General features: G+C 29.9%; 2 protein-coding genes across 5 annotated transcripts in view; one reads left to right on the forward strand and one right to left on the reverse strand.

Annotated features, from left to right (window-relative positions):
* The window catches only part of LOC106618895 (32 kDa beta-galactoside-binding lectin), a 114,071-nt gene that overhangs the window by 81,650 nt on the left and 4,509 nt on the right, over nucleotides 1-27,912 (reverse strand). The window lies entirely within an intron of this gene.
* Nucleotides 1,337-27,247, forward strand: Drat (Death resistor Adh domain containing target). 3 transcript variants are annotated; one of them, XM_036378045.2, is made up of 6 exons: nucleotides 1,337-1,444; nucleotides 1,522-1,596; nucleotides 23,194-24,018; nucleotides 24,087-24,234; nucleotides 24,296-24,448; nucleotides 25,460-27,247. In XM_036378045.2, exons 3-6 carry the CDS (start codon nucleotides 23,264-23,266, stop codon nucleotides 25,574-25,576), a joined length of 1,173 nt encoding a protein of 390 aa, XP_036233938.1. In that variant the 5' UTR covers nucleotides 1,337-1,444; nucleotides 1,522-1,596; nucleotides 23,194-23,263; the 3' UTR covers nucleotides 25,577-27,247. The 3 variants fall into 3 exon arrangements, with proteins under 3 accessions (XP_036233938.1, XP_014092285.1, XP_014092284.1); XM_014236810.3 differs by lacking the exons at nucleotides 1,337-1,444; nucleotides 1,522-1,596 and adding an exon at nucleotides 3,291-3,527; XM_014236809.3 differs by lacking the exons at nucleotides 1,337-1,444; nucleotides 1,522-1,596 and adding an exon at nucleotides 16,376-16,780.

A 27,912-nucleotide genomic window follows, 5' to 3' on the forward strand; every position in this document is an offset into this window, starting at 1 on the left:
ATGAGCCCGATGGTCAAAATATGAACTACTCGATCCAGGTTAACAGCCTATATCTTCCGTTTGCTCTACAAAATGATTTTCAAAAGTTCCTCCGTTCACTACTACACGCACTACAAACTTCCCAACGTCTTTGTAATATTTCAAATTAAAGATATTAAGTAAGAGTCCGGATATTTAGGCATTAGGTCTGCTACGGACCCTAATTGTGCATGTGTTACTGGCCTTCGCTAAGCAACTCTAGCTTTTCGTTTGTAATTTGTGGTCATTTGAAACGCAACTAACTCCACTGACTGTAAAAACTGACAAAGATTAGATTGACTCTATGTCAATGATGACATACTTGTATGTATGCATGTAAAGAAGTCTCTCTTTTTTCACGAGTTTAATAATTCATTGCACTTAAGTATAACAAATTTTGAGAAATACACTAGCAAATATATCAGCAAAGTCTCTTAATTTATGCTACAGGACACCCAGAATTCATTGTATGAACTCATCGCATATTTGTCGTAGGAATAGACGTAGACACTCGAGAATATTGTGGTTGAGGTATGATAAAGATTTGAGAATGAATAAAATTTGATGTATTTATGGATATGAATTTTATGGATTAAAATGTGGCATCGATCTTGCTACTTGACTAGCAAATTTAAAAATAATCGTTAGTTCTTCTAGACATGTTCATATACATCGGACAAAGTGCTCTACTTCCGAATCTAACAGAGAAATAGAAAAAGTACACATCATTCGATCGTTACAAAATGCGGTTATAAACGGAATTCTACTAAAATAAAAGTGATCAAAATGTCTAAAGAAAAGTAGAATTCACTTAAAATAGGGTTTAAATAGGTTAATACCGACTATATACAAGTTCTGTCCTTAAAAATAATTGAATAAATTATTTATTACCAGCTCTTCTTTTTTTTGTTCAATATTATAAATTTACATACATACATAGTACATATTTTTATTTACAAATGGCTAGAAAATTTAAAACCTATTTCTCAACGCAGAGAAACGGTATTATATAAAGTGGAACGCATGCAAGAGGATAATGCGCATTACGTGCCTGCGCAATGTCCAAAATGGGGGTGGTTGGGCGCTCAATAGTATTGCAACAATTCATGCGACCTTTTATTTGCCAGTAGTCGTCGCTATCAAAGGAGACTTCAAAGTCAAATTTTTTGTACGCAGTTAACAGTTAGTTGTCGCCAAAAACCCAAACAGAGTTGAGAAAAAAAAAAGGACACACAAAAATATTACATTTACGATTCAACTTGGACTTCCAATATTTGTAATAAATATATAAACTAAAACGAACTCTGATTCCTAATAAATTTAGTGGTTATTAAATTATTGTGTAATTTTTCAATCCTTACGAATCTATGAAATATTCAGCAGCAGAAGCAGCAGCTCGGTTGTGAAAAGGAAACGAATCGCCGTGGTAAGAATTAAAAAGCGATTAAGTCAGTGTTAAAAGGAAATAATATTATGCAATTTTTCCAACTTTTAAATTTTTAGCAAACTAAAGTCGTGCATGAGGAAAAATTGCCGCTGTGTCACTTCGGACTTTATCGAATTTTCCTAAAGTTGAGCGTAAGTAAAGTTTCGTATATTGAGATATGTATGTACATTCTGACTTATGTACATACATAAGTATATATGTGTGTATGTATGTTTAAAAATATGCAATAGGTGTAATTATTTGTGAAATTCCTTTCAATAATCGCGGAGTGGTAAAGTCGTAGACAGTGGTCGTAAACAATATTTTTTTAAATTTAATCAGGAGTATTAAATTATAGTAAAACCCAATTAACTTACGGCGTAAAGCGGTAGTACGGTAGTACTAGAACCCATTGTTGAGCTCTTTCCTCCTCTCATTCTACTCTTAACAATTAAAGATGTTGGTATACTAGGAAATACGCCTAGAAACGAGGTAAATGGAAATTAGCTGTGCTTAAGGATCAATATGGTATATGTAAATTAATGCGCTTTTATTTTTTTGTGTTCCTTGTTCTATGTATTACATTTAAAAAAGTTGTCTCCTTTCAACAATGAAACAAACAAAACACTAGTGCCTTTTCAAAGTTGACTTTCCTCAAAGAAAAATAAATAAATAAGTGCCTGTGCACCTACAGCGGACCCCACAACTAAACAGGTAACATTGTGGAATTAATTGAGAAGTTATAAAACGAAATAACCCTCCTTCCATTCGTCAAATTAATTTTCTTAAGTATTCAAAAGATAACTTAAAGAACTTTTAAAATCGAATAGAGTCAAAATTCGGTCTCAACAGTATATACACAAATAAAAAATAAAAAAAATGAACCACTTTGAAGCAACTTTTATTGGCACATTAATATTACTCAGCTAAAATACTATGTGAAATATTAATTTAAATAGTAAAAGTAGTTTTGAATATAAAATAACAATACCAGACCAAAAAACTACATGGATACATACGAATACTATATTATTAATTATATTAATATCTGGCAAAAGAATTACGTGTGCAGTCTTCAAAAAGAGCTCTCTAAAATATTTTTAAACATTTAAAATGAAGTTTTGAAACCATTCTAATGGACATCAAATAACATCATTCCATGTTCGTACTTTCGTGTATAAACCGTTGTCGGGTGTATGAAACTCGGCGATAGGGTATATTTTGGACTCGTTAAGTAAGTATGAGCCCGTAAATACTTGGTGGACTAAAAATCCTTGAGTCTGACCGAGAAATCGCGCCACAAATAAAAATTCTTTTGGCTAGAGTACTAATCTTAACTAGAAACCTAACATCCTTCATAACATTTCATCTAATCGTTCCCAAGTTATTGATCTTAAAGAGACGCTCCTCTGCTATTTCTATTTGCAATGAAAAATGAGAATTTTGCGTTTTGTTAAAACATTGTTAGCTGTGGCCCATCTCAATGATTTTCGTTACGTTTCCAAATGTCATCCCAATATAAGAGAGTTCCTTCGCTTGCTTATTCTTAGGTTTCCCACACAATATATTGGCTAGCAAAGGTCAATGCCTAACACATTAATCCTGTAACATATAGTATGCAATGCAAGCGCACAAAGAAATCAGCGCCATCTTGAATGCTGCAGTGCTTTTGTTTTGGGTGTAAACAAAAACAAACAAATATGTAAATATAATGCATGTTCCAATATACATACATATTTACATGTACAACAAAAAAGAAAAACATATTTGCATATGTAAATGCAATGCATATATACATAACGGTTACGTATTTTGCTTGCGCTTTTACCGCACAAGCAACACAATTCAAATCATACGGTTGCAAAGTATTCACCGCTTTAGACGCTTCTAACAAAAACACACAAAGCGCAAAACGAATTTCATACAAAAACGCTTTCAGTGCAAAAAAAATCGCTCGTAATCATTGCTGCAGCGCTGTGCGGATAACTTTTTGGTTAGGTCCATTATTACCTAAAACTGTTTTCGACCGATTCACGCACAAAAGTAAAAAAAAACCGTTCCAAACAATAATGGCCGAGCAAATGTAAGTGCAAACTCGAAAATAATTAAGGAAGTTAAACTAATGAGTACACACATACATATGTATGTACAGGTATATTTGTTAATGATAAATTAGTGATATTGTTCATAAATCGAGAACGACGTCACACCTTGAAATAATTGAAAACAAACTAAGACAACAACAATAACAAAAGTAAAGCAAAACTAGTTGTGTCATATTCTTTATAGAATGCTGAAGTGTTGTGGGTTTTCAGTTGTTGACCGCTGCTGGTAACATGGCAATATATGCACATATATATACAATACATACTTATAGTATAGATATGTATTTACATATGTACAAGTACATAGTAAATCAGATCTTTATCATGGCAAATTAAAAGTGGCAAAACAAAGTACGCTGATTATGACCAACAACAAAAATTATATAATTCTTGAAAAGCATGTTTTTACAATCGTGTATATATATACTTACGTATATAAGTATACATTTATATTTCCATTGAACTGCAGATAAAAGCGTTTGATTGTGACTAAAATTTAATCAGATTGGCGTTTATGCGTCTGCCGGTGCTTTTTCTGCAGCTTTGAAAGAGGCCAAGAGTTCTCGAAATTATTCGTAAACATATTCAGTTTTGGTTTTACATACATATATGGTACTGTGCTGCATGCGGAAGTATATATGTATATACATACATACAGTGAAACATCTCTTTACCGACTACAATGCCAATATTGTTAAATTATTGCTATAATAATCTCACTCATAATTCATAGGTCTCTTTCTACGCGTTCAACCTAATCTTAAGATCTTCATCAAAAAATATAAAGAATATTTGATTTGAATCTTAAAAAAAATTATATTAATTAGCCTCGTGTACCTATTTTACATGACGATCTCTTCCTTTACTTCTTAAGGTTTCCATAGAGAAGAGGAAAATTTCAGTTTATAGATATGGAGAATCTGCTAGATGATCTCTGATTTCTATGTTAGAAGAACTGAGAAAACATTTAAATGTCTGGAAGAGAAGACAGTAAAAGAGCTTAAACACGAATCCGATTTGGAGATGAAAACACAAAATATTTGGGTTGCTCAAAGTTGAGAAGAACAGGCAAACAACTGATGGTACCTGTTGTACTAAGGGGTTATTAAAATTTGAGAATTTCAAAAAATTAATTTTTTTGCATATACATATATTGCATGTACAAATGTTTAAGAATGTTTTCCGAAAATTTAATGATAGAAAAAATACGATTTTTGATAATAGTTTCGATTTTTAAGCCACTCTGAAGTGTAAGTTTTGTAAAAACCAAACCACTTTTTTTGGGAAGCCGCCATTTTGACATGTATCAAAGTTTTGATTAGTCATCATCACCTGCATTTATCTGTAGTAATAATATTTATTTTTTGGTTTTAGGATTAGAGAAAATTTTAAGCATGTAGTTTTTCAAGTTTCGAATTTCGAAGAGCTAAAATTTACCAAAAGATGGGAACTAGGCCAAAGTTTTTTCCTAAATTTTATGACATGTTGCCATAAATAACAGAGTTTTCATAACAAACATATTTCGTTAAAATTTCGTTTTTGTAAAGTAATGACATATAATGGTTGAGAGGAGAGGTTAACCAGGAAATGCCAGAAACGAATTACTTATCATTAGTAAATCATTGTTAAGGCTAAATACTTATTTTTCATATTTTTTCTTGCTTTTAAGAGCCAAACACTAGAACGTATGAAGTGGTAAACAATTTATTCTGTGAAAAACACTCAAATTATTCAATTGAATCTAAGTTTGTTTATATAAACTAACCTATGAGAAATTGGAATGCTCAAATTAAGAACTTGTATTGGTGGACGGATGGAGAAAATTGAAGAGATATGAATTTCTAAAATTTCACTAAAAATATATACATACTTTTATATTCTATATTAATATAATTTTTTTTATATTTATTTTTTAGTACTAAAAACTTTTCTTAACTTAAAAATAAATCGAAAAAGCGTTAGTGTGTTAATTTGGTGGAAGTTTCACTGCATAAAAGCATACATTTACACACATATAGTGCATTTATATACATATGTATATGCATGTATTGGAAACATATGAGCATGCATTGCAATGAACGGCATACGCCCACAGCTGAGTAGAATATTTTTAGAATATGAAATATTCGTTGTAAAAAAGTTTACAATTTCGAAATGCCGTTAAGCGAACAATGGAAATGCAATGAACTCGTCAAGGAAATTCCAATTTGAAAAAATATGAAATATACCTATGTACAAGTATATATGCACTTACATACGAATGTATATAAGTTGATGTTTCAGCGATATTCGTATGGCGAAGAGACAGATATTTTGGAAAAAATATGAAAAAATATAATGTATATGGGTATAATCAAAAATTTAAATTAAAAAAAAATATATATATATTGAAATTAAGTATATTCAATTTTTATATATTTTCGAAATTAAAAAAAAAAGAGTTCATGAGAGTAATTTTTATTGTCCCCAGCTGATTGCAAAAATTGCTATATACATACCACCATATACTTACAATGTTATTATATACCTATAATAGTTTCTAACACGAAATATTTGGCATTCAACCCAATTAACTTGGCGAACATCACAAAACACCTCTTGAGAAATTTGCTCTATTAATTTAACTTTTTATTTGCATCTATGCAAATGTATAAGTACATTTTAACAGTACACACTAAAAACGGTCAACCTATTGGGCGATTAATGCCAGCGAAAACTCTTTCAATGATGATTAACAACAGCAATTGGACAATTGGGTTAAACGCATGCAAAAGTGTATAGATCTTAATGGAGAATATTTTGAAAAACAATAAAGCGATTTTCGATCATTAATATTTGTTTTTGTTCTGTAACTGATCTGTATTTATGCGGTCTCTGGCGTCAGTGTTACAGATGTATGTTATTAAGTAACCCTTTTTCTTAGTTTAAACATCGTTCACTTTTAAAGTGGCGCGACAAGCGCAAAGAAAAACTTATGAAAGCATTTTACGGGCTGAGGTTGGGTCCTGAAAGCCAAACTGTTAAAGAAATAATATAAAGATGTAAAATTTCACCAAACACTTAATGATTTTTAAAATTCGTTTTCTTTGTTATACCTTTAAATATCTCTCACTTAAAGAGTTGTGGTGCTTTTCCTCATGGTGTAGAGCTTTCATTGATTAAGGACTTTCTATGTTAGATTCAAAACTCAGTTGGGTTCTGTTGGATTTTACTCATCATTCATAAGTACTGAACTTGATCTAAATTATTTATAGATGTCATTATGACATTTCTCTGCTTGCTAGAGTTCAGTGTTTCTCTTTACATAGGTATGTTACATATGTGAGACGAAAACAACAAGATAATTAGTTAGTTTGATTCTTGATGGGAGAATATTGATAATAACTATAATAATCCTAAATTTTTCGAGGAAAATTAAAGTATTCATAACTTTGATCTAGGATCGGCTAGGCAAAATAATAGAAAAAAGAGCGTAATGGGTTGAGTGCGTAGCGGCAATTTTGTTTATTGACGAATCCATTAAGCCAGAGATGGGCTTGATTTAAGAAGATGATTTTTCGATGAACGTGAAATTATGAATTTTTCGGAGAACGTGGATTTGCGAAATATTATTGGTTAACTTCTAAGCGTTGTACTAAATTGAAACGTGACATGATGATATTAATAGCAAACCCTACTGAACACACTGACTAAATTTGACACAAATCTGTAAATAAACATAGCCGCCCCAAGCAGTCAAAATCACGTCATCCCTATTGGTAGACGTTGTACATATAGTAAAAGATTCTCATTGATTTAAATACTTCCAATATATTATTAAATTAGTTTTAAATTATTAATTTAATAAAAATAAAGATCATACATTCATATATGTATATGCATACAAGAAAACATGATAGTGTTATGTACATAAATAAATTTAAATTGTTATTAATTTGTAGTATGTAGAATAATATTTATCGAAGATAAGAGTGAGCAAACTTTAGAAGTGTGTATTGTCAATCAAAAACGGCGTGAAAACAACATCTAATCAATTTTAATTGACATCTTTATTAAAATATGCCACATGAATTTTAAGTAAATATTTACGGCCAAATACTACAAATATGTTTTTATGCATAAACAAGATTTTATATATATGTATGTAAATACCCAGTAGGAAATATGAATTGGTCAAATTAATTACTAAATATTTATAAGCATAAAAATATGGCAGCGACGTGATGGAAAGGAAAGATAATGTTCCGTAAAAAATACAAATTAAAATGACGAAATGGAAAAAATAAACTAAAATGAATCAAACTGTAAAATGGCATATATCGTTTATAAATATGCAAATAATCTTTAGACCATAGACATGAGACTTAGCTTCAAGCCTTACTTTTTATAGATGTTTACATCATATGTATAATAATATAATATATAATATATATATAATATTTATAACTTTTATTTTGAATTTTATTATTCAAAACATTTTTTCGCGGCGACCTTTGGTCACAGAGTTATATTAATGTGAAGAGTTGATTGAATGCTAAATTAAAATCAATTAAGTGGGAAGAACGAAAAAAAAAGCTTTTTGGCACTAGTAGATTGAAACACTTAAGACACAAAAATACACACACATAAACACAAAAGAAATGTGACAATTCCATATATAGTCATGCATGTCTGAATATTTAACTGGATATGAAGACTTTGTTTTCGATATCCACTTTTTGTCCCATAACTTATTGAATGTTTATTTTTAGACTATTTTACTTTTTTATACTCACACCTACAGTGTCTTTTGTGTGCTCCTTTTTTACATGGTTTAATGGGCTTAAGAGAAGGTTAATTGTTTTCTGGCCCGAATAAAAGAAATAAATTTATCACAAAATTAGGGTAGCCTACATTCGAAGTAATCATAAACAAAGGACAGTCGATGTCATGCAAAAGAAAGTAATCCTACTTTCTTTGTAGATATGTGTAAAGTAAACATAAACAAGTCTGAAATATGAAAAATCAAGCGAAAAAATAAATTTAATTAAATAAAAAATTTTGCACAAGATCTACATATGTGGTAAGGCGCTTTAACATTTTCTGCTCTTAGCTTCAAACTTGGTGGACCTTGTCTCACGAAAACACTTGTTATTTTATTTTCAATGTCTACCCTAATTGATAATTCCTCTACAAATTTCGTAGGCTCGTCCGAAATCGTTTGAGCACGCTAATTGTGTACATGCACATCATATATGTTATATACATACATACATTTATATTTGTGCAAAATCATGTAAATGTTAATTGCGCTAAACACTCTGGATCCAATTTATGAATATTTACAATTTTCTCATGACCTTGTTAATTAGTTGAAAATAACAAAGAAATTTATAAGTTTTCATTTTATAATACCTTGACCTCGGGTATTTTATATTTGTAAATAAATCTACATATGTTTCCGTTTGTCTAAAGTCATTTGCCCTTACCACCAAATGGTTTAAATAGTTTTAATTAAAAACTATTGTCGATGTGATGTCATATAATGTCATATGATGTTAAGTTGTGGGATGCTATTTTGACGTAATGATGTATGTATGATGTGATGCGATGTCTTATGTCGTTCTGTGATGCGATCTTCTACGTAGGTTGCCTTTTATATTTCGGGATTTGGCAACCCTGGTGGTGCAATGTGATAATTCACAACTTTATCGTAAAGTTTGACATTTTTGACGTTTTATATACTCAGGACGTTTTGACATACAAGCGATATTTGTGTTGCTTACAGTAACTTAAAATATTCATATCGGCCATAAAATGGAATTAAATCCCGAACATTTTCCCGCGGTTATTTTTAGCAACTTGCGACGTGAATTAAGTCATCAAAAGTGACCGATGAACTTTTTGGTCATGAAGCTCCATCAAGGACCAGTGTTTATCGATGGTATGGTGAATTCAATCGAGGTCGTAGATCACTACAAGATGAATTTCGTGAAGGTCGTCCACAATCAGTTGTTGTTCCGCAAACTATTGATGCGGTTATTATTCCACTTAGTTACTCTCTTAGTCTAAATGTACTAAAACATTCAAAAAAAAGATGTTCAAGACATTTTGATAGTTTCTTGCAGATAAATAGAGCAGAATAACAGCTCATCGAAAATTTTTTTATAATAAAAAAGCAATAAGGAATTAGTAATTATTTTAGGAAGGGTACTTCGAAATCACAAACAAAACGGTAATAAAACATCAGCTGTTTATGAATGTATGTTCTTTCATTTGCGAGCGAGTTGAGATTTCTTTGAATTTATGTGTATAAAGCCGACAGTTGCTAGATATCTCGTAACCCATTTAAAACATTTTTTTATAAATAAATTTATAAATATCTTTGTCAAATCTTCATCTAATATAGAAATTTGCTTTATTTTCAAATTTAAATGATTTTTGAAAAGTGTTGGAGTATAAAGGAATTTATAATTGTAGGGTAATAAACATTGCCGAAATTGTTTCTAACGGGTGTGATATGTGCTAAATTTCTAATTAAGAAAAAAACAAGAAAAAATCTTGATTTTGATCAGTCAGTTTGAATGGCAGCTATATGATATAGTGCTCCGCTATGAACAATGTGTTCGGAGATTTTAGCATTGCTTTGGAAAATAATCCATGCTAAATTTCGGAAAGATATCTTGTCAAATTAAAAAGTTTTTCGTACAAGAAGGCTATAGTGGTCCGATCTGAACAATGTGTTCGGAGATTGTACCGTTGCCTTAGGCAATAATCTATGCCAAGTTTCGTAAAGGTATTTCGCCAAATAAAAGTCTTCCATACAAGGACTTGATTTTGATCGATAAGTTTGTATGGCAGCTAAATGTTACAATGGTATGATATCAGCGATTCTGATAAATGAGCAGTTTCTTGGGGAGAAAAGAATCAGTGCTAAATTTCAGATCGAAATCTCAGAAAATGGGGGACAAGTTTCCATAATATATGAAGAGACGGACAGGCTAAATCGACTCAGCTCATCACTTTATAGAGTCTCCGACGTTTCCTTCTGGTTGTTACAAACTTCGTGTTCAGGGTATACAAGTTTAATATACTCGATTACAATTATCGCTGAAAATGGTATTACAACTAGAGAAATAAAATAGCAATTAACTTTTTAACGCACTTAAAAGTCCGCAGTTGCTGTCGCTGCTTTCATCAAAAGAAATTTCCAACTATTCACATGTGAATGTTTGTATGGATGCGATTAAGCGACGCAAATGCAATGAAAAGAAAGAATCACGCATGCGCAACTAAACAACTAAGCGGTAAATGCAGTTAAAAACGGAGCGAAAATGACAGCGACAGGCGACAAAAGCGTCCAAGCAATATCACGTTGTCGTTGAGAAATTTTGTTTTTCGAAAAAGTTTGCTGTAAAGCGGAGCAACAATATTGATATTCAAAAATCAAAAGCCACAAATCCAGCACAAAATGAAACACACGCATGGATACACACACACATAAAATCCAAAAGCAAAAAAAAGGAAATGCAAAAAAGCCAAAATGCTGAACACATAAATTCTGCTGATCACGTTGCAATGCGTGACGATCACGCCGCGATCGGCTGACAGAAGCACAACAAACTCAGCTATTTGTTTTTCGTTTAATTTTCTTTTGTTTATACATGTATATCAGCTGTGTTCCATCTGGCGTACGGCAGGCCAACTGCGTGGCTCTCTCGCCGGTTTCCCTTTGCTGTTCAGCACGCAACTTAAACTTATGTAGATACTACATGCATATGTACATACGTATGCGAATGCATGTGTGTGTATATATTCGTTATGTAAATATGTGTGTATTATTCACTTCTGTACGTACATAAATACAATGTAATTGTTTATGACGATCGTTTCGTAAAATTATTGTTGTTTTTTGTTTTTGTTTTTTCGTTTTCTCATTTTCTCAATTTACCTATGAGCGCTAAATTCTATTTTGTTTATGTTTTGCCGCTACTAATAGTGTAGCCATTCCGGCTGCCGCTCCAATATTTGTACTTTGCCGCACAATGAGTCAATTGTGCTAATTATTTCAACCACATACACATACAATATACATACAAACACATACGTACGTATCCGCATATCAACATATGTATATGTGCGAATATACATAATTAACATTCTGGTTGCTAATCGCGGCCTTTGCGTATACTATGCAATCGCTAACCCTGACAAGCAGCATCACCCACAACAAACCTACATGTACATACATATGTATATATGTATGCATGTATAAGCTTAGAATTTGCAATTCTATATTTATAAAAAGTGCAACGCGTTCCAAAGTACACCAGTTTGCGTATAAAAAATACAAATCTACATATAAATACAAAGATATAAACATCCATACATACATACTACAATATATGTAAAATCTATGTATGTAAATAAGTTTGTTGCCTTTGGCTGGCATGCGCTAGCGGTGTGCTTCAGCCGGCTGAGAAATGTATTGTTCAGGCGATCAGCAGGCCTCAACGTCGTCAGAATAATAACAGCAACGTCAAACGGTCTAATAGTAGGCATTGAACCAAAAAAAGTTTAAAAATATCACGAATTTGTTTGGATAGTCAGCAATGCTTTGTGCGTGGTCAGTTTGTTAATAAGCGGCTAAATTATAATGCTTTCAATTTCAGTTCGCGTAGTTTGGTTGAATTTGAAAAACATAAAATTAAAATTATTTAAAAAAAATATGTCTAGTACTTCAAGCCATCAATTACTTGTGCTTATTTATATTATTTTTGGCTATAATGATGAATATACATACATAGGATTTTGACAGCTGTAGGCAAGTGCCTCTGTTGCCATTCGCCAGTAAAAAATATAAAAAATAGCTAAGAAATAGAACTATTTTTGGCCGAGTAACTACATAATCAAAAAACCATCTGCAGTTTGAAGCATTTTAAAATTAGTGACTATGATTTTCATAATAGAAAATTCTGAGATATCATTTGTCGAAGTCACTTTTTGTACTGGAAATACATAAATCATTTTCGGTCCGTACAATCAGTTTTTGTTAAACATTTTCTTGTAGATTAGCAGTTCGCGGCCATATGAAAAATTACGTGAGATCGAATATCGAAAAAGTACACCAATGACCACTTTTACAACAGTTATAGTAAAACATAATCTCAATTAGTAGGAACCCGAGCCTGATATCTAATTCTAAATGTGAAATGTTGTTGTAACATTTAAACAAGTTTCTGTGGAATAATTAAATTAACTAAAGACTTTAAAAGCTCATACATATCTAAAGAACTCAACTGCATTTGTAGCATTCCCTGTTTGCTCTGCTTTGTTGAGATTTTCTCCGGCTACGAAGCTTGCTTGCTCTATACGTAAAACCTGAACTTAAGGAACGCAGTTTCTTTGTCGTTTTTATATTTACAAAATTACGAACCTGTCTTGTAAATTCGTCTTTACGGTTGTAATTCTGTGAAAATATGATACTGTTCCGGCCAATATTTTTTTGAACTGTATAAATGAATAATACCTATTGGATGATTGATACCCATCTCTTAATATACTCTTTAAAGGATCTTTTTCGATTGGATTGAAATAGATGTGATCGATTATACGCATTTTTAATTGATACTATCGCCGGCGTTGAAAAGGTATTCGAAAGATGGTATGTTGTAACCTAGTGTGTAGTGTGTTTTTCAGCTACCGAAAATTGGGAAACGTGGTTATAACTGCATTCCAACAAAGTCACGCATAACTTTCATATATGAAGAAGAAATATTGCCATTAGTATCACGGTTTTAGGAAGTTTATTAAACCTTTGGGAGCTCTCAGCAATTCGTGATCATGAACGTTCTTACTACATATGTAAGTAGCGTGGGAAATTGGAAAATAATTTATTTTTAGCAAACCTTGTACAAGTTTTCATGCAAAACATGCAATCCTCGATCATTAGCATGTATGTACCTCATATGTAATTTCCATAAATATAATATAATATGTAGTTAAATATTTATAACCGCAAATAATTGATTTCATTGTTTGATTATTCTCACATTCATAACACATAAATGCACATATATAATGTTTATATATATACTTATACATACATATCTATGTATTTACAATTGTAGTCTATAAATTACAAAGTTATCGAAATAAAAATGACTTTCTAAAATTTAATGACATAAGCAATAAAATCTAGTAGTAATATCCCTAACTAAGTGACTATATATTACATGCTCGTAATAAGTACCGGTATGCATAAATGGCATGTTTGTATGTAATTGAAGGCATATTTTTTTGACAAATCAAACCGGTCGAATTTTGCTATTTTGTAGTTAAACGGTTAATTGATTTATCGTTGCATTGTCAATTAATTATTTAACCTTTCACTAAATGTAAATTTGAGTTTAGAAATACCAGATGTGAAATTGAATAATCGCTGATAATGTGAATATACTAATTACATACTTTTATACATATGTACGAGTATATTATTGTTTGGAAAATTACAATTGGAAATTTTTTGAAAATAAAAAGCATGAGAAATTCCATAAGTCTGATAATAATACAACTAAATTGTGGGAATTTAAGTCTCATAAATGCGGAATGCAAACATTATTCCCACAAATATTTACACAATTACAACAATAATTCAACAGAACGTTTTCAAGAATCGGCTGTTATACCCTTTCTAGAGGTGTAATCTAGTTTTTGCTGCGTAGACAGGATTGAAATAGACTCGGTTTTTATAAAAATTTGAAGTATGTATTGCCAGTTGCGATTTATTAAAACTTAGAGAGTGCCGAATCGAACAAACAACTCGCATAAGTTGGAAAGATTATTTATATTTAGACTGGGGTCCATATTTTTTAAACCACAAAAAAATAATAGTAGAATGAAACTCATTGGAAGAAAGAGAATATAACAAAACTGGAACGAAAAACAATATACATGTGATCTGTGGTCGGAAAGGGAAAAGAAGCATTTTTTGAGAACACTTACCATGGTAATTTATATATTTTTACTAACATCAGAAAGTAGAGATTGCAATTAAGCCTACCGACTTTTTTAAAACTCGATTGAGAAATAGGGTCCTTTTCAGATATTAAGTCAAAATAATGTGAAAAAATTACAGAGTGCTTGGAATAAAAAAAGGTTACTTTACCCTAAGTTATCTAAAAGAAGCTTTATTAGTGGGATTTTTACATAAATTTTGAAAAGTAGATTACCTAGAACTTTGCCATTTAACTATTTCGCACAGGACTTTGTCTCCTTAAAACTTAGAATGAAATTAATTGTTGGCTCAATATTCACCTTAGATGTTAATTTCAACGATTTTCTGTAACTATACAATTTTTTTGAAATCAAAGATTATAAAGCGTTTTTTAATTATGGAAGTAAAATTTTAAACGTATTTTAAAACATCACAAAATAAAAAAAAAATATTTTTTATTTTTTTTGTCAGGTAAATAGAGAATAATAATCACTGAGATGCTGGTAAATACTTATCAAATAACTAAAAATGTGTTCAAAACGCTTTTCAAGGTATAGAATCCATTAAGGGTGACTTGCTTTCGGGGGAAACCACAGCTCAGTCTCTCTAAATAAGACAATGAATTAAGCAAAGGCTATTAACGACTCGATCCTGAAAATTTTAGATTTCCGCTCGCTCCTTTTTGCATAACTAAGCTGTGATGAATATAGGAAAATGATCTACTAGCCCTAACCTATTGAGCTAGTCAGAGATGAGAAAAAATTTATCAAACGAAAAACAACAAGATATTTAATATTCGGCCTTTTTCAACAAGAGACCAGATCTGAAAAGATATTTTGGCGTGAGGTAAAATTCGGTTTTCATATTCACAACTTTTCTCATATACCCTCATATACTCAACTCATACATATATGTAGGAGTACATATGTATTATCTACCAAAAATTAATATTACTAGAGAATTTGAACTGCATCGAACTAGCTTTTATACAACAACCGCTAATATTAGCCAATAGAAAACTAATTTAGGTTCGTAGGCCATTGATCCTATTGTATCAATTTAGTAAGGGCAATTAATATGAAAGTTTAGATGGAGAAATTTTTTTTTGCAATCAGTCAAATATGTCGATAGACATTTTTTTTACTTTTACACATTTTTTTTTGACAACGAAAATGCAGCAATTTAGCCATCGGAAAAAGCGGTATGTATGTATGTATGTCTTCAGCTATTAGTGCTACTGACATTGCAAACTAGCTGTGGTATAGAATTGAATTGGTGTATTTGTATAAATATGTATGTATGCATGTGCAGACAACCGGGAAGACTTACAAAAGAAGACGGGTGGGCTCAAGATCATCCAAAGCATGCATGTCTACGTATAATTATATAGAGAAGGGTATTTATTGCAGCATAAACACAGGCACGCAACTACAAAAGTATATAAACACACGTTATATACTTCATGGACAAAAATATACATACTTACATATATATGTAGGTACAATGAATTTCATATATAAATACATAAAAAGTCCAATAGATAAATAAACAAACAAGTACAAGTTCTCGAAAACACAAATGGAAAAAAACAAAAGGTAACAAAAAACAGCAAGCAAAAAGGCAAACAAGCGCATGTGTATGCGGCGTGGAAGGTAGAAGTACTTGCAAACACTTCCATCTAGAAGCTTACTTACAAATACACATGCTTATAAGTTTGCACGTCTTTTCACAAACACATATGTATGTAGATAAATGTACATACATATATGATACATATATCAGACAATTAGCCGATGTATGACGAGTTCGCCACCGCGGTACTGCCACACTCCACATTTGTGGCTCTCATAAGCGCAAGCAAGTTTCAGTTGTATGGTATTACTACGCCTGAAAGCATCAACCTAAATTAGCGCTCTTAAGTTATAGACTTAAAAATTTTTACAAAGTATTTAACAGAGTCCTTTGTGCGCATCATTTTGTGTTTAATATCCTGAAAGGACACTACAACAAAAGTATACATATAGAGAGAGAAAGTGAAGTGCCAGTGAAAAGCAAATTTTATCTAATGGACAGCAGACACACACGCACACAAGCGTTTATGCAAAATAATAACAAAACTTTCCTTTAGTTAATTGAAGGGTTGAACTACAAGTTTTTCCAGTGGTTAATTTTTTTTTTTTAAATAAAAGTGTACAAACAAATTGCATACAAAATGCCGGTTGATATATGCAGTCGCCCCACATTCACGCTGGAGCCGTATGTATAATTTTTTATATTCATATAAATATGTTTAGTGATTAAAAAATAAATAATTTATCTATTTCTGCTCGATACAAAATATGACCAATTTGTGTCAGAATTTCCGAAAATTTAATGCAATATATTTACGAAATTATTGAAAAATGGTAAAAGAATTGAAATTTATTTAAAATAATTTTTAAGATAGTACCAAACTTAAAATTATTTAAATTTTTTATTTTAATAATTTTTAACATTTTAAAATAAGTTTCAATTTTTTTACAATAATTTTTAATATATTATTAAATATGCGGTATCAAATATCTGGATATTTATATAAATATATTTACGAAAATATTAATAATTTTAAATAACTTGTAATTTTTTTTAGAAATAATTTTTAAAATTTTCCAAAATTAAAATTATTTGAAAATTTTTTAAAATAATTTTTAATATTTTAAAATATTTTGCTATTTTTTTCATAATTTTTAATATAATATTAAATAAATATTTTTTTTATAATTTTAAAAAAATTATTAAATATACTGTATCAAATATCTGGTATATCTTATTAAAAATATTTAACATAGAATTTTCCATGCCTCAAATTACAAGAAGCATGAACAAGCGATTGCAGTCAGAAAAATAAGCTGCAGTTGTCAATAATTTTAATGCTTATCGTTCGAACTACATTTTTCTTGGAAAGAGCAAAAATATTTATTTTTACACATAGTATACCATAATTAATAGTTTTCAATTATATTTGAATATTTTCCTAATATTCTGAAGTTTTGCAGAAAATTTTTTCCAATTTTTTTCTGTTAAAAAAAAATATCCATATAATAATTATATAAATATGTTTTTTCCAAAATTTTAAAAAAATGTATATGTAAATAGTATTGGTTTTTCAAAATATATATATAAAACCAGTTATAAAATAAAATGATTTAAATCATAAAAACCTTTTAAAATATGTCTTAGAGCGTTTTGTCTTTTATTTTATAATAATTTCACTTAAAATGATGCTTTAGAAAAACATATTTTTAAGAAATATATATTTTTACTTTCTAAATTAATTTTAGATTTTTTAGAATAAAATTATTTTTTAAAATCATGAATGTGCAGTTAAAAGTTGCTAGTCGCTGAAGTGCTTACTTTAGGAGCATAGTCTTTTATTATTTTAATGAACATTTTAAACATCTCAATCAATGCACGCGCATGCGCTTTTAATAAATTTGCTATGAAAAAGTCTTCATACAGAAGAATGTTCTCTAAATGCGAATGTTCAAATGCCATAACTTACTAATTGACGTAACTAAGAAAGTATACGAAAAGAGAATTATAGTAATAATAATTAACTCCCATTGAAGTAATGACATTTTGAAGACATATTCTAGCCATAATCAAGCTCATTTTAATTGTTTTTATTGTTTTATTAAATAAAAGAGTAAAGTTCGTAATGGCTCTGCTAATTTTCTTAATTGATCATATATACTATCGGCATATTTATACGATACATATAAAAAATACATATGGTAAATTATAAAAGTAGGGTGGTCGATTATCTCACTTTAAAAGATAATTTTAATTTAAAGAAGGTACAGATGAAAAAAAATCTTGGCTGCTTAAAAATTTCAAATCAATTAAATTGTATTTTAAAATACTGGAGTTCAAGTAGGATTTTATTTAAAAACATTCCAGAAAAAGTTGACATTTATTAAATTTTTCAAATAAATCGATAAATGCACAGTACGTAATTAAATTGATTAAATATATATTATAGTATTGGTCGTAATTCATTTAATTTAAATCAATAAATCTCAAAATGAACCATTATTATGTGACATTTTCAATTAAATTATCCAAAAATGTTTAAAAAAAAGTAATTATATGATTTAAATTAACAAAATTTAAAATACACCTGACCCACAAAACATTTTTCTCCTCACCCTAGTACTATTTAACATAATAAATAGGTTCATGCAAAGGTTAGTTCTTGTCAATTAAAACCATTGTTTTTTTATACATATTTTTTATCATTACAATTATGTCTGTCACGAGTCAATTGTAATTTATTTAATATGTTCATGAACGAGCCACAAATGCAATAAAGAACAATTAATGATACTAGAAACAACAAATATATTTACTGCTGCGATCATTGATCACCTTGAATTGGACAAATAAAATTATGTGACATATGTACCATATATGTATGTATGTATGTTTATGTCAATACATCATCTACCATGCATAAGTAATTAAATGCAACTAATCAGGAAGAAATACAAAATTATAATAAACATATTGCAATATGGGTTTGTTAATACTCGCAAATACTCACTATGAGTATTTAAATACATATAATGCGATAACTTGTAATTAACGAGAGCTTAGATAACAAAATTTTATTAAACCTAATAATTCTCAATAGAGGAGCATGCAATGAAATCGCACAGAATAAAATGTATATAATTAAATAAATAAGTTATAGGCATTATATGCCTATAAGTATTTGTATTGGCAAAGAAATATAAAAATTCAATTTGCTGACGCAATTGTCATAGGTTTATTGCAAATTTTCATTAATACCCTTCTCATCAATATATTAATGCATGTTTATCCTGGTTGAAGAGGGCTCAAGAGGGTGTAGGACATTGCAGATAAGAGCGGGCTCATAAAACCAAAAATAGAACCAGACTAGAATTTTAGATAAATATGTATCAAGTGTCATAATTTTCGGAATGACTGATTGCGATCAGCCGCCCGATGAATGCCTATGAATATATACTGTCATATACATGTACTTATAACTTTATAGAAAGTTCATAAGTGTGTTTGAAAGCCGTTGGCTAGACACATTCATATTTATGGCTTAACTGCTGTTAGACGCTGATAAAACTCTTATGGCTAAGAATAGTATTTCTGCTAAGAATAGAAATATCCATTCAACCTTAATCATGCCTACTAATAAACAATATCGCCTATCACTTATCTAGTTTAATTAGACAATTAAGAACTATGCAAGAATTATACTAACAATGGAATACAATACATATAATTTAATGAGAGCGATTTAAACTAATTGAAATTTCATATACAGAAAGAGTTATGAAAAATAAAATAAAATTGTGTATATTTTATTAAAAATTATATTAAACATTATTTAACTAATAATAAAAATATAATTAAATTGTATGAAAATGCAGTAAAAAATAAAATTTGAGGAACAAAACGAAATTTAACTAAAATAATGAATTAATTTTCAAAATAATTTAAAATATGCAAAAAGATATTTTATTTAAATTAATTAAATAATTAATACAAAATTAACATAAAAATTAAATAAATAATGAAATTTGAAAGGACTATAATTCAATGTAAATTAAAAACTTAAAGTGAATGTTATGAAAACAATAGATTAGAAGAAAATATAAAATTCATTGAACCAATTTATATTTTCAATTTCATATAAATTTTGTCATTGGGCTTTATTAAATGGTTTACATGTAAATTTGTATTAATATTAAACTAAATAATATAAAATAAATAAGTAAAATAAATATAATAAATAATAATATAATAAAAATAATTATTTAATAGTTCAGGAAAAATAAATTACAATAATTTACGTATTTTAATTTAAACAACCAAGCAAAATTTATAAATACAAAAAATTGGTACAACAAAAAAGGAAAAAAAGAAAAATATGTATAACAAATTTAAAATATATATGTATATTAAAGCACTAAAAAAATTATATATATTTTTTTAAGAGTAACAAATATATAATTATTACCTTGTTTGAAATAACACATTTCTTTCTTTATATGCAAAAAAAAAAACATTAAATAAAAATGTAAATAAAGTGTTAAAATAAAACTAGAATGGATGATATATTAAAATAAACTATAAAATTAATATACAAAATTATAAGAATAATAAATTTAACACATATTTGAGATTGAAAATTAAACAAATATATCAAATACAAGTAAACATATTTAAATTTAGATAATCAGAAAAAATTATCAATAGCTAGAAATTAATTAAATAAACAATTTAATAATTAATTAAAAAATAAATAAAGTAAAAGTATATAACTATTCTATATTTAATTACCAAAATCTAAAGACTGTGTTTTTATAAATAACACACGCATTTCGAAAACAAAAACAAATAACATATATTATAGTTGCAGGTTCCAGAAACATTTATATTTTATGTCATATAGAATAATACACATACTTGTACGATACAAATACATAATATATATCTTTCTGTGTACTTGCATTAATAGTATATGATGCTTTTAAAAGCCCATTTAGTAATTCGTGCCAGATGGTAGCAATCAGCCTAATACTATTTATATTTAATTTATTACTACTCGATCTTTAATTGTGCAAGTACACATTTATTCTTTTTCTAGCTTATTAACATTTTTGTTCATAAATGTTAAACGATTTTTGTTTACCTATAAAATCAACAAAAACAAAAAGCAATGAGTAAACAACGTGAGCAGCCGGCGGCCACATGAACCGCGTGCACTTATAGTATAAACCCACTTGGCTATGCATGTGTGTATTCTCATTTACCCACTTTTAAATATTCTTGCATGTTATCGAAATACTTAAAAATATGCATATGTGTGTGTGTGCGTGTTTTTGGGGCCCCTGTAATCTTCTAGGGGTAATTTGTCGGCATGTATTCATACTCATTCTGAACAGATGACAACAAAGCACTTTCGTTGACACTCGTACGCAACGTGACACAAATTTATCTATTTATGTTTGTATGTACATCATATGATAAATAATGGCAATCATATGTGTGGCTGCAGCGAACTTGAGATGTCGTGCTTTTCTCATTATCAAAGTAATTATCGATAAATTTGTTATGACGAGTATTATTGCCTTATCCATTAGTTGACACTTGTAATTGAAAGATAATAAAAAAGATATACATAAATACGTACAATATACATAAATAGAATATATATCTGCAAATTACAATCAAAGGTCACATACATATATGTATACAAATGTATGTATGTACATAAATACCTAAAATGTATATAATATGTATATATTATAGATATATTACATTTACATATGTCCAAATACAATGTATATGTGTACATATGTATACAAGTATAATTAAGCATGTGTTTGAATATTTTTTTTTATAATTTTGAAGGCCCTTTTTAAATTTAAAAAAAAAAAGAGTTGCTTGTAAAATTAGATTAAAAACACTTTATAAGCGTTTTGGCCTTCATAAATGTTATGGAAATATAAATAGCTTAAAACTAGAATAGAATAATATTTACGGAAGTCATTAGAGGTAACTATATACATACATACATATCTTTGTATTTACAAACATTATATTCATACATACATACATTTTTGTATGTATTTACAAAATCACTGGCAAATTAAAAACAAAACAACAATAGAATCTTTTCAAATAGACATTCTTTATTGTAGAAAAATATTATTTTAAAAATTCAGATGCTGACAAAGAATTTTGTTAATTTTTTTTTGATAATGTTAATAATAAAAAAATTGCTACGATTATTTAATTAATAAAGCACATAAATAAATTGTGGACTAATTTACTACAAAAAAATTAGTATTAATTTCATTTAAAAATCAAGAAATGTAAAAATAACGGTAATAGTAAAAAAATTCGCTAGACTACATAATCTACATTTAGGCGCTTTGATAGTTAAGATTGACTATAAAACAGGAAAACAAAACTGATTTGCTTCGTCACATCGCTGCGCCCTTGAAATTCAAATTAAAAGTAAAAGCAATAACAAAGTGAATATATTCAATCAAATTCAAAGAACTATGTGGATATTTCATTGAAGTGGTACTGCTTGCTTTCTATTTATTTTGAATTATGTCAGTTTCTTCCATTTACGCCAGTTATTCGTTCGATTCGTTACTTTCTTAGTTTTACAAAATAAAAAGTCATAAATATACGAGTAATCAGAAAAACTCTAAAAAATTATTTAAATTACTTTATTTTTTGAAGAGCTGTATTTGTTTGGATTATATGTATATTTTTAATATTTGATTTGATATTTAGATTATGTGAAATAAGATTACAAAATGGTTTAAAGTGGTATCTAATGTAATCTATTAGGTTTGTTTTTTTGAACAAATGAAGTGTCACGTCAATTAAAAAAACCATAGCACACAATAAATTCTAGATCAATTCTATTGTTTACAATTGCTTACTTAGTAAATTATCGTAGGAGAGCCACTTAAGTCAGGTGATTTTTATTTGCAATTCAACTTTTAAACAAATAACTATAAATAATGCTATGGCAATATTGCAGATTTAGAAATAAATTTAATCCTTTTTTATAATCCAATCAATTTCCCAATTTAATTAATATAAAACTATGTTTGCTTTAATTACAGTGAGTCCAGCTCTGTAGAAGCATCGACCTCAGATACCTCGTCGCTACCACCCAGAGAGAAGCCACGCAATATGAACAAACTCTGCCGTCAAGTGTCAATTGAGTCGCCGGGACCGGTGGTGAAGAATTGTGTCTTCAACTTTTTTGTACCCATCGAAGACACACCGCCACAGGGTGCACGCATCAAGATTGTTTATGCCGGTGCGTGTTTCCGTCGTCGCGATCGTTCCGCTTCAATTACCAGCATGTCGTCCGTATCGTCAGATTTGAGCGATTATTGTCCGACTTTGCCCGCCCAGGCGTCACCTGCACATCAGATGCGTGAAAATCCCGCACATCAAGGCTTACGTGAGGGTACCATTTATGCCGGTTACGAAGTAGCCGGTGTCATCGAGTCGCTCGGCTCCGAAATCACAGATGCCAACAACTATGGCCTACGTATTGGTCAACGTGTAGTCGTTTATCCATTCGATGAGGCACCAGCCGGTTATGCTGAACTAATGGTTGTACCCGATCTCAAATATATAGTACCGATTCCAGATAATTTACCACTAAGCATTGCTGCTCTATTGCCAACTGGTGCTTTGTTGGCCATGAATGCCGTCTTCAAGGCATACGAAGTGGTCACAGAATTGTCGAAGAAGCGTCCAGCTGAGGAGGCGAATAAGAAATTCAAGATACTTATTGTCGGCACTGGCGGTTTGGCGTTGTGGGCTGTACGCATCGCAACACACCACTTTGCCTCGACTGGCGCCAACAATTATGTGAACGTGACTGTCGCCAGTCTGCGGGATGAGGGCTTCCGCTTGGCCACAGAGATTGAAAAGTAATTTAATGCGACAATTAAAGATGGTTGTACCAAACGAACTAAAACATATTTTTTTTATTCTACAGTGTCAGCGTTGTGCAGTGGAATGAGTGCCTCTATGAGCCACAACTGATTGAGCGCACCAAAGATGTGTGCGGCGGGCCGGTGGATGTTGTCATCGATTTCGGTACAACCTCTCGCAGTCTGCATCGTTCAATGCACTGCCTGTCTAAGGTAATTAATTGTGGAATTTCATAAATGAATGATAAATAAAATGTGCTATTTCGTTTTTTAGGGCGGTGTCGTGCTTATGAGTGAGGATGTGGCTGAGAAATTGATGCCCAAATTTTCACGTTTGTCAATCGAATATCAGCAGGAGATTATTCCTATATCAAACGGTACCGTGGAACAGTTGCACGAACTAGTACAGTTAGTTGCTAGCAAAACGGTGAGTAAAAATTCGAATTGGTTGAATTTGCTGTGGTTGGTAGTTAATTAAGTAAATAGTTTAACCAGAGAATTCAATTTGCACCTTCTCGTTCTTCAAAGTTCTCTGGTTCTACACAAATGGGTGGGTACCGAATTTTTAAGCCTGCTCTGAAGAGCTATAGGATTTTTATGAGTAGCATTTACACGTCAAAAATGTATGCCCCACAGTCATATTATACACATATCTTCGGTATGTGGTAGTACCGGTACCGTTTAAAAAATCGCTATCTTCGTTTATAAGGTAATTAATGCATAAATTATTGCAATATAGACAGATAATGGTCTCAAAAGAAATAAAAAATTTAGAAGTGATCGAGGTCTGAGGTGCTTATTTTTGTTATATGCACAGGAATGTGTAAAATAATGCATTGCCCATTTTAGAGCTAAGAGATCTTTAAAACCTTCATTTAAACTTAAACGCTTAGCACTTGATGTTTCGGTAATTTTTCTTACCAAAGGCTACATTAGACTAGCGAAAACACTGGTATAAACTTTACAATCACTTGTACATTCATGGAACGAGTCTTATTACAAGTTCGAGATCCTTTGTGAAAGTCAGCTAGAGAATATAGAGACAGAAACTTGCTCCAGTCTTACTTACACAATATTTTGTGGGTTTTCTTAGGGGCTACCTTACAAATCTGCTGTATTTGTCGGTACAGTGACCTATACTAACTTTATTTATTCAATTTAAAAACAAAAAGATATGATTACGTCGTTACTGACGACTACTTCCAGTCCTTAATAAAAAAAATTGTTGATTGATACAGGTTATGTAACCCTCGAATGTACATATGTAAATATGTACTATATAATGGAGGCAATGGAGTTTAATAGAGCTATGCAAATTATTTCAAGTTTAATCTTGGAACTAAATTTTCTAAACTTCTATTTTAAGGCGACTTAAAAATTATAATATAAATTCGCAAAAATTAATAATTTAATTAAAATTTTTTTAAAATATTTTCAGATCGAACCCATACCACATTCGGTGTTTCCCTGCGAACAAGCAACAGAGGTCGTGCAGAAATTATGCACCTCCGAGATACCCGGTCGTGCCATACTGAAATTTCACGATATCGAATAGATCGCAACTAACCAAATGTCACGGCTGTAGCGGCGACATTACAAGTATTTCTTTCACAACTCTACCCCAACCGCTAGGAATGGTGAATTGACGCGCGATTATGATGGCATATAATAATTGTTTAACACGTAACCAAGAGAAATTATTTGTATAATTATTCTAGCAGAGGAAAATATTTTAAATTTAAACAAGAATGAAATGCAGCAACAACAAATTTATAACCTTCATGAAGAGGTAAATACATATGTAGCATTGGTCGTTAGCACAAAAGCCAATAAGTGCGAGTAACGTGTGTAACTTTATGAAAAAAAAACTGGTATAGAAAAATTGTTGAGTAGTTTTTGTTAAAGCCAGATATTTTCGTTTATAATGCAAACAAATACATATACCCTCAACGTACTAATACAAATCACACACACACATTCAATTAAGCACCACATATAGAGTACATACATACCTAAAAACATGGTATTATCTAAAAAAATTTGCATTCATGCCAATATTGAAAACACTCATCCGAAAAAACTATGAAACAAGTATAAATAGATAGCAGCTTCATATACACACACCTACACAAGTACTTGCAAATATGTTTGCTGAAGTCGTAAAAATATAAATTCTAATAAAAGTGACTGAACTCGTAGATTGCTCAGGGGCCAGCGGCATGAATGCAACACCTACATATGCATACATACATCTATTTACATATAAGTTATATATGTAAACACATGGTCACACATTCTTAGAAATGTACACAAAATAATGAATATTTGTTAGCTTGTTGTCGCGTTTATCGCAATGTGTAATTTCTACTTTTTAATCCACCAACTTTGACGGTCCATTATAAGACCCAAAACATACACATACATATAAACGTAAACGCGCAGTGTAAGAGCTTTTAGTTTTTAAGTTAGTTGCAATAAAACGCTTTCATTAGTGTTGATTTCCTTATTGCTTTAAGCGCAACAAATATTATTACATACATACATATATATTTGTCAATATTATGTATTTGACTTCATTTATTGTGATTATAAAATTAATGCTTTATTATTTGGGTTTTTATAATATTTTTTTTTTTGTATTTATTTCATTCATATATGTAAAAATATTATCACTTCTCCCCACCCCGTCAACCATAATGTATTAGTATTTGAATTGGTAATTAAATTTTAGTTGTAATTTCAATATTTAATTATAATTACTTGCTTGTGATTATTTTATAAACATTATATTTTTGTAAATAATTAATTATATATACTTATATATTTATATATACATACACATATATTTATACATACATACGTATGTATGTTAACGGATTTATAATTTTAGTTTGTAATTATTAAAAAAAATTATTCTCAGTGCATCATACTACACAATGAACAAATACATATTAAATAATAAAATAATAATAAAGAATAAAAAATTTAATAAAAAATTCAAATCCTTGTAGCTGTTTCATATTAATTTATTATAAACTGTTAATTCTTTTATTAAAACACTATCTGTGCTGGTACAAAACTATAATTTGTACTATTTCAAATTAAATATTATTCAAAGTTAATGATCAGCTCGCATAATTTGTTGTCATAAGCGGCGGAAAATCTTTTGCAGTGTTGTACAAGAATTTAAGGTAAAATTTATTAAATAAAAACAATGAAAATCAAATTGTTTCAGTTTTCTTTTGTGAAATGAAAATGGAAGTTGTAAAGTAAGCAATGGAGGTCCAGTTGTTACTTATAGTCGACCTTTAGGCAAGTAATTTTTTGCAAGGTTAGAAAATGTCGTAGAATTTGGATGACCTTGAAAAGCAGAATTGCAAAGCAAGTCTGATATGGTTGCTAAAATAACGAATGTGCCCTAATATAATACATGTTTTAAACGAACATAAAAAAATTATCAAAACTATTTTCAAACTTTTTTGTGGATTTTCGAGCTCTCCTGATATCGCATACATAATTTAACTGAATTAAACACAGTTTAAAACAAAACAAAACGTTAGCGTCGGTGCAGCCGATATAATATCCTTCACAGGTGCTTTTCTTATAGTCTAAAAGAGTATTAAAAAATCTTTACCTTGATTTTGATCGGTCAGCTTGTATCACAGCTAAATGCTATAGTGGTCCGATGTAAACCACTTGTTTGGAGATTATATCGTTGCCTTGGACAATAATTCAGGACAAACTTCGTGAAGATATATTTTCAAATAAAAAAGTTTTCCATATATGGACTTAATTTTAATCGATTGGTTTGTATAGCGGCCCAATACCGGCAATTCCGATGAATGAGCAGCTTCTTGGGAAGACAAGGGTGTGTCACGATGATCATTTATA

This window comes from Bactrocera oleae, chromosome 4 (genome assembly GCF_042242935.1).
Source record: "Bactrocera oleae isolate idBacOlea1 chromosome 4, idBacOlea1, whole genome shotgun sequence".
Classification (NCBI taxonomy): Eukaryota; Metazoa; Arthropoda; class Insecta; order Diptera; family Tephritidae; genus Bactrocera; species Bactrocera oleae.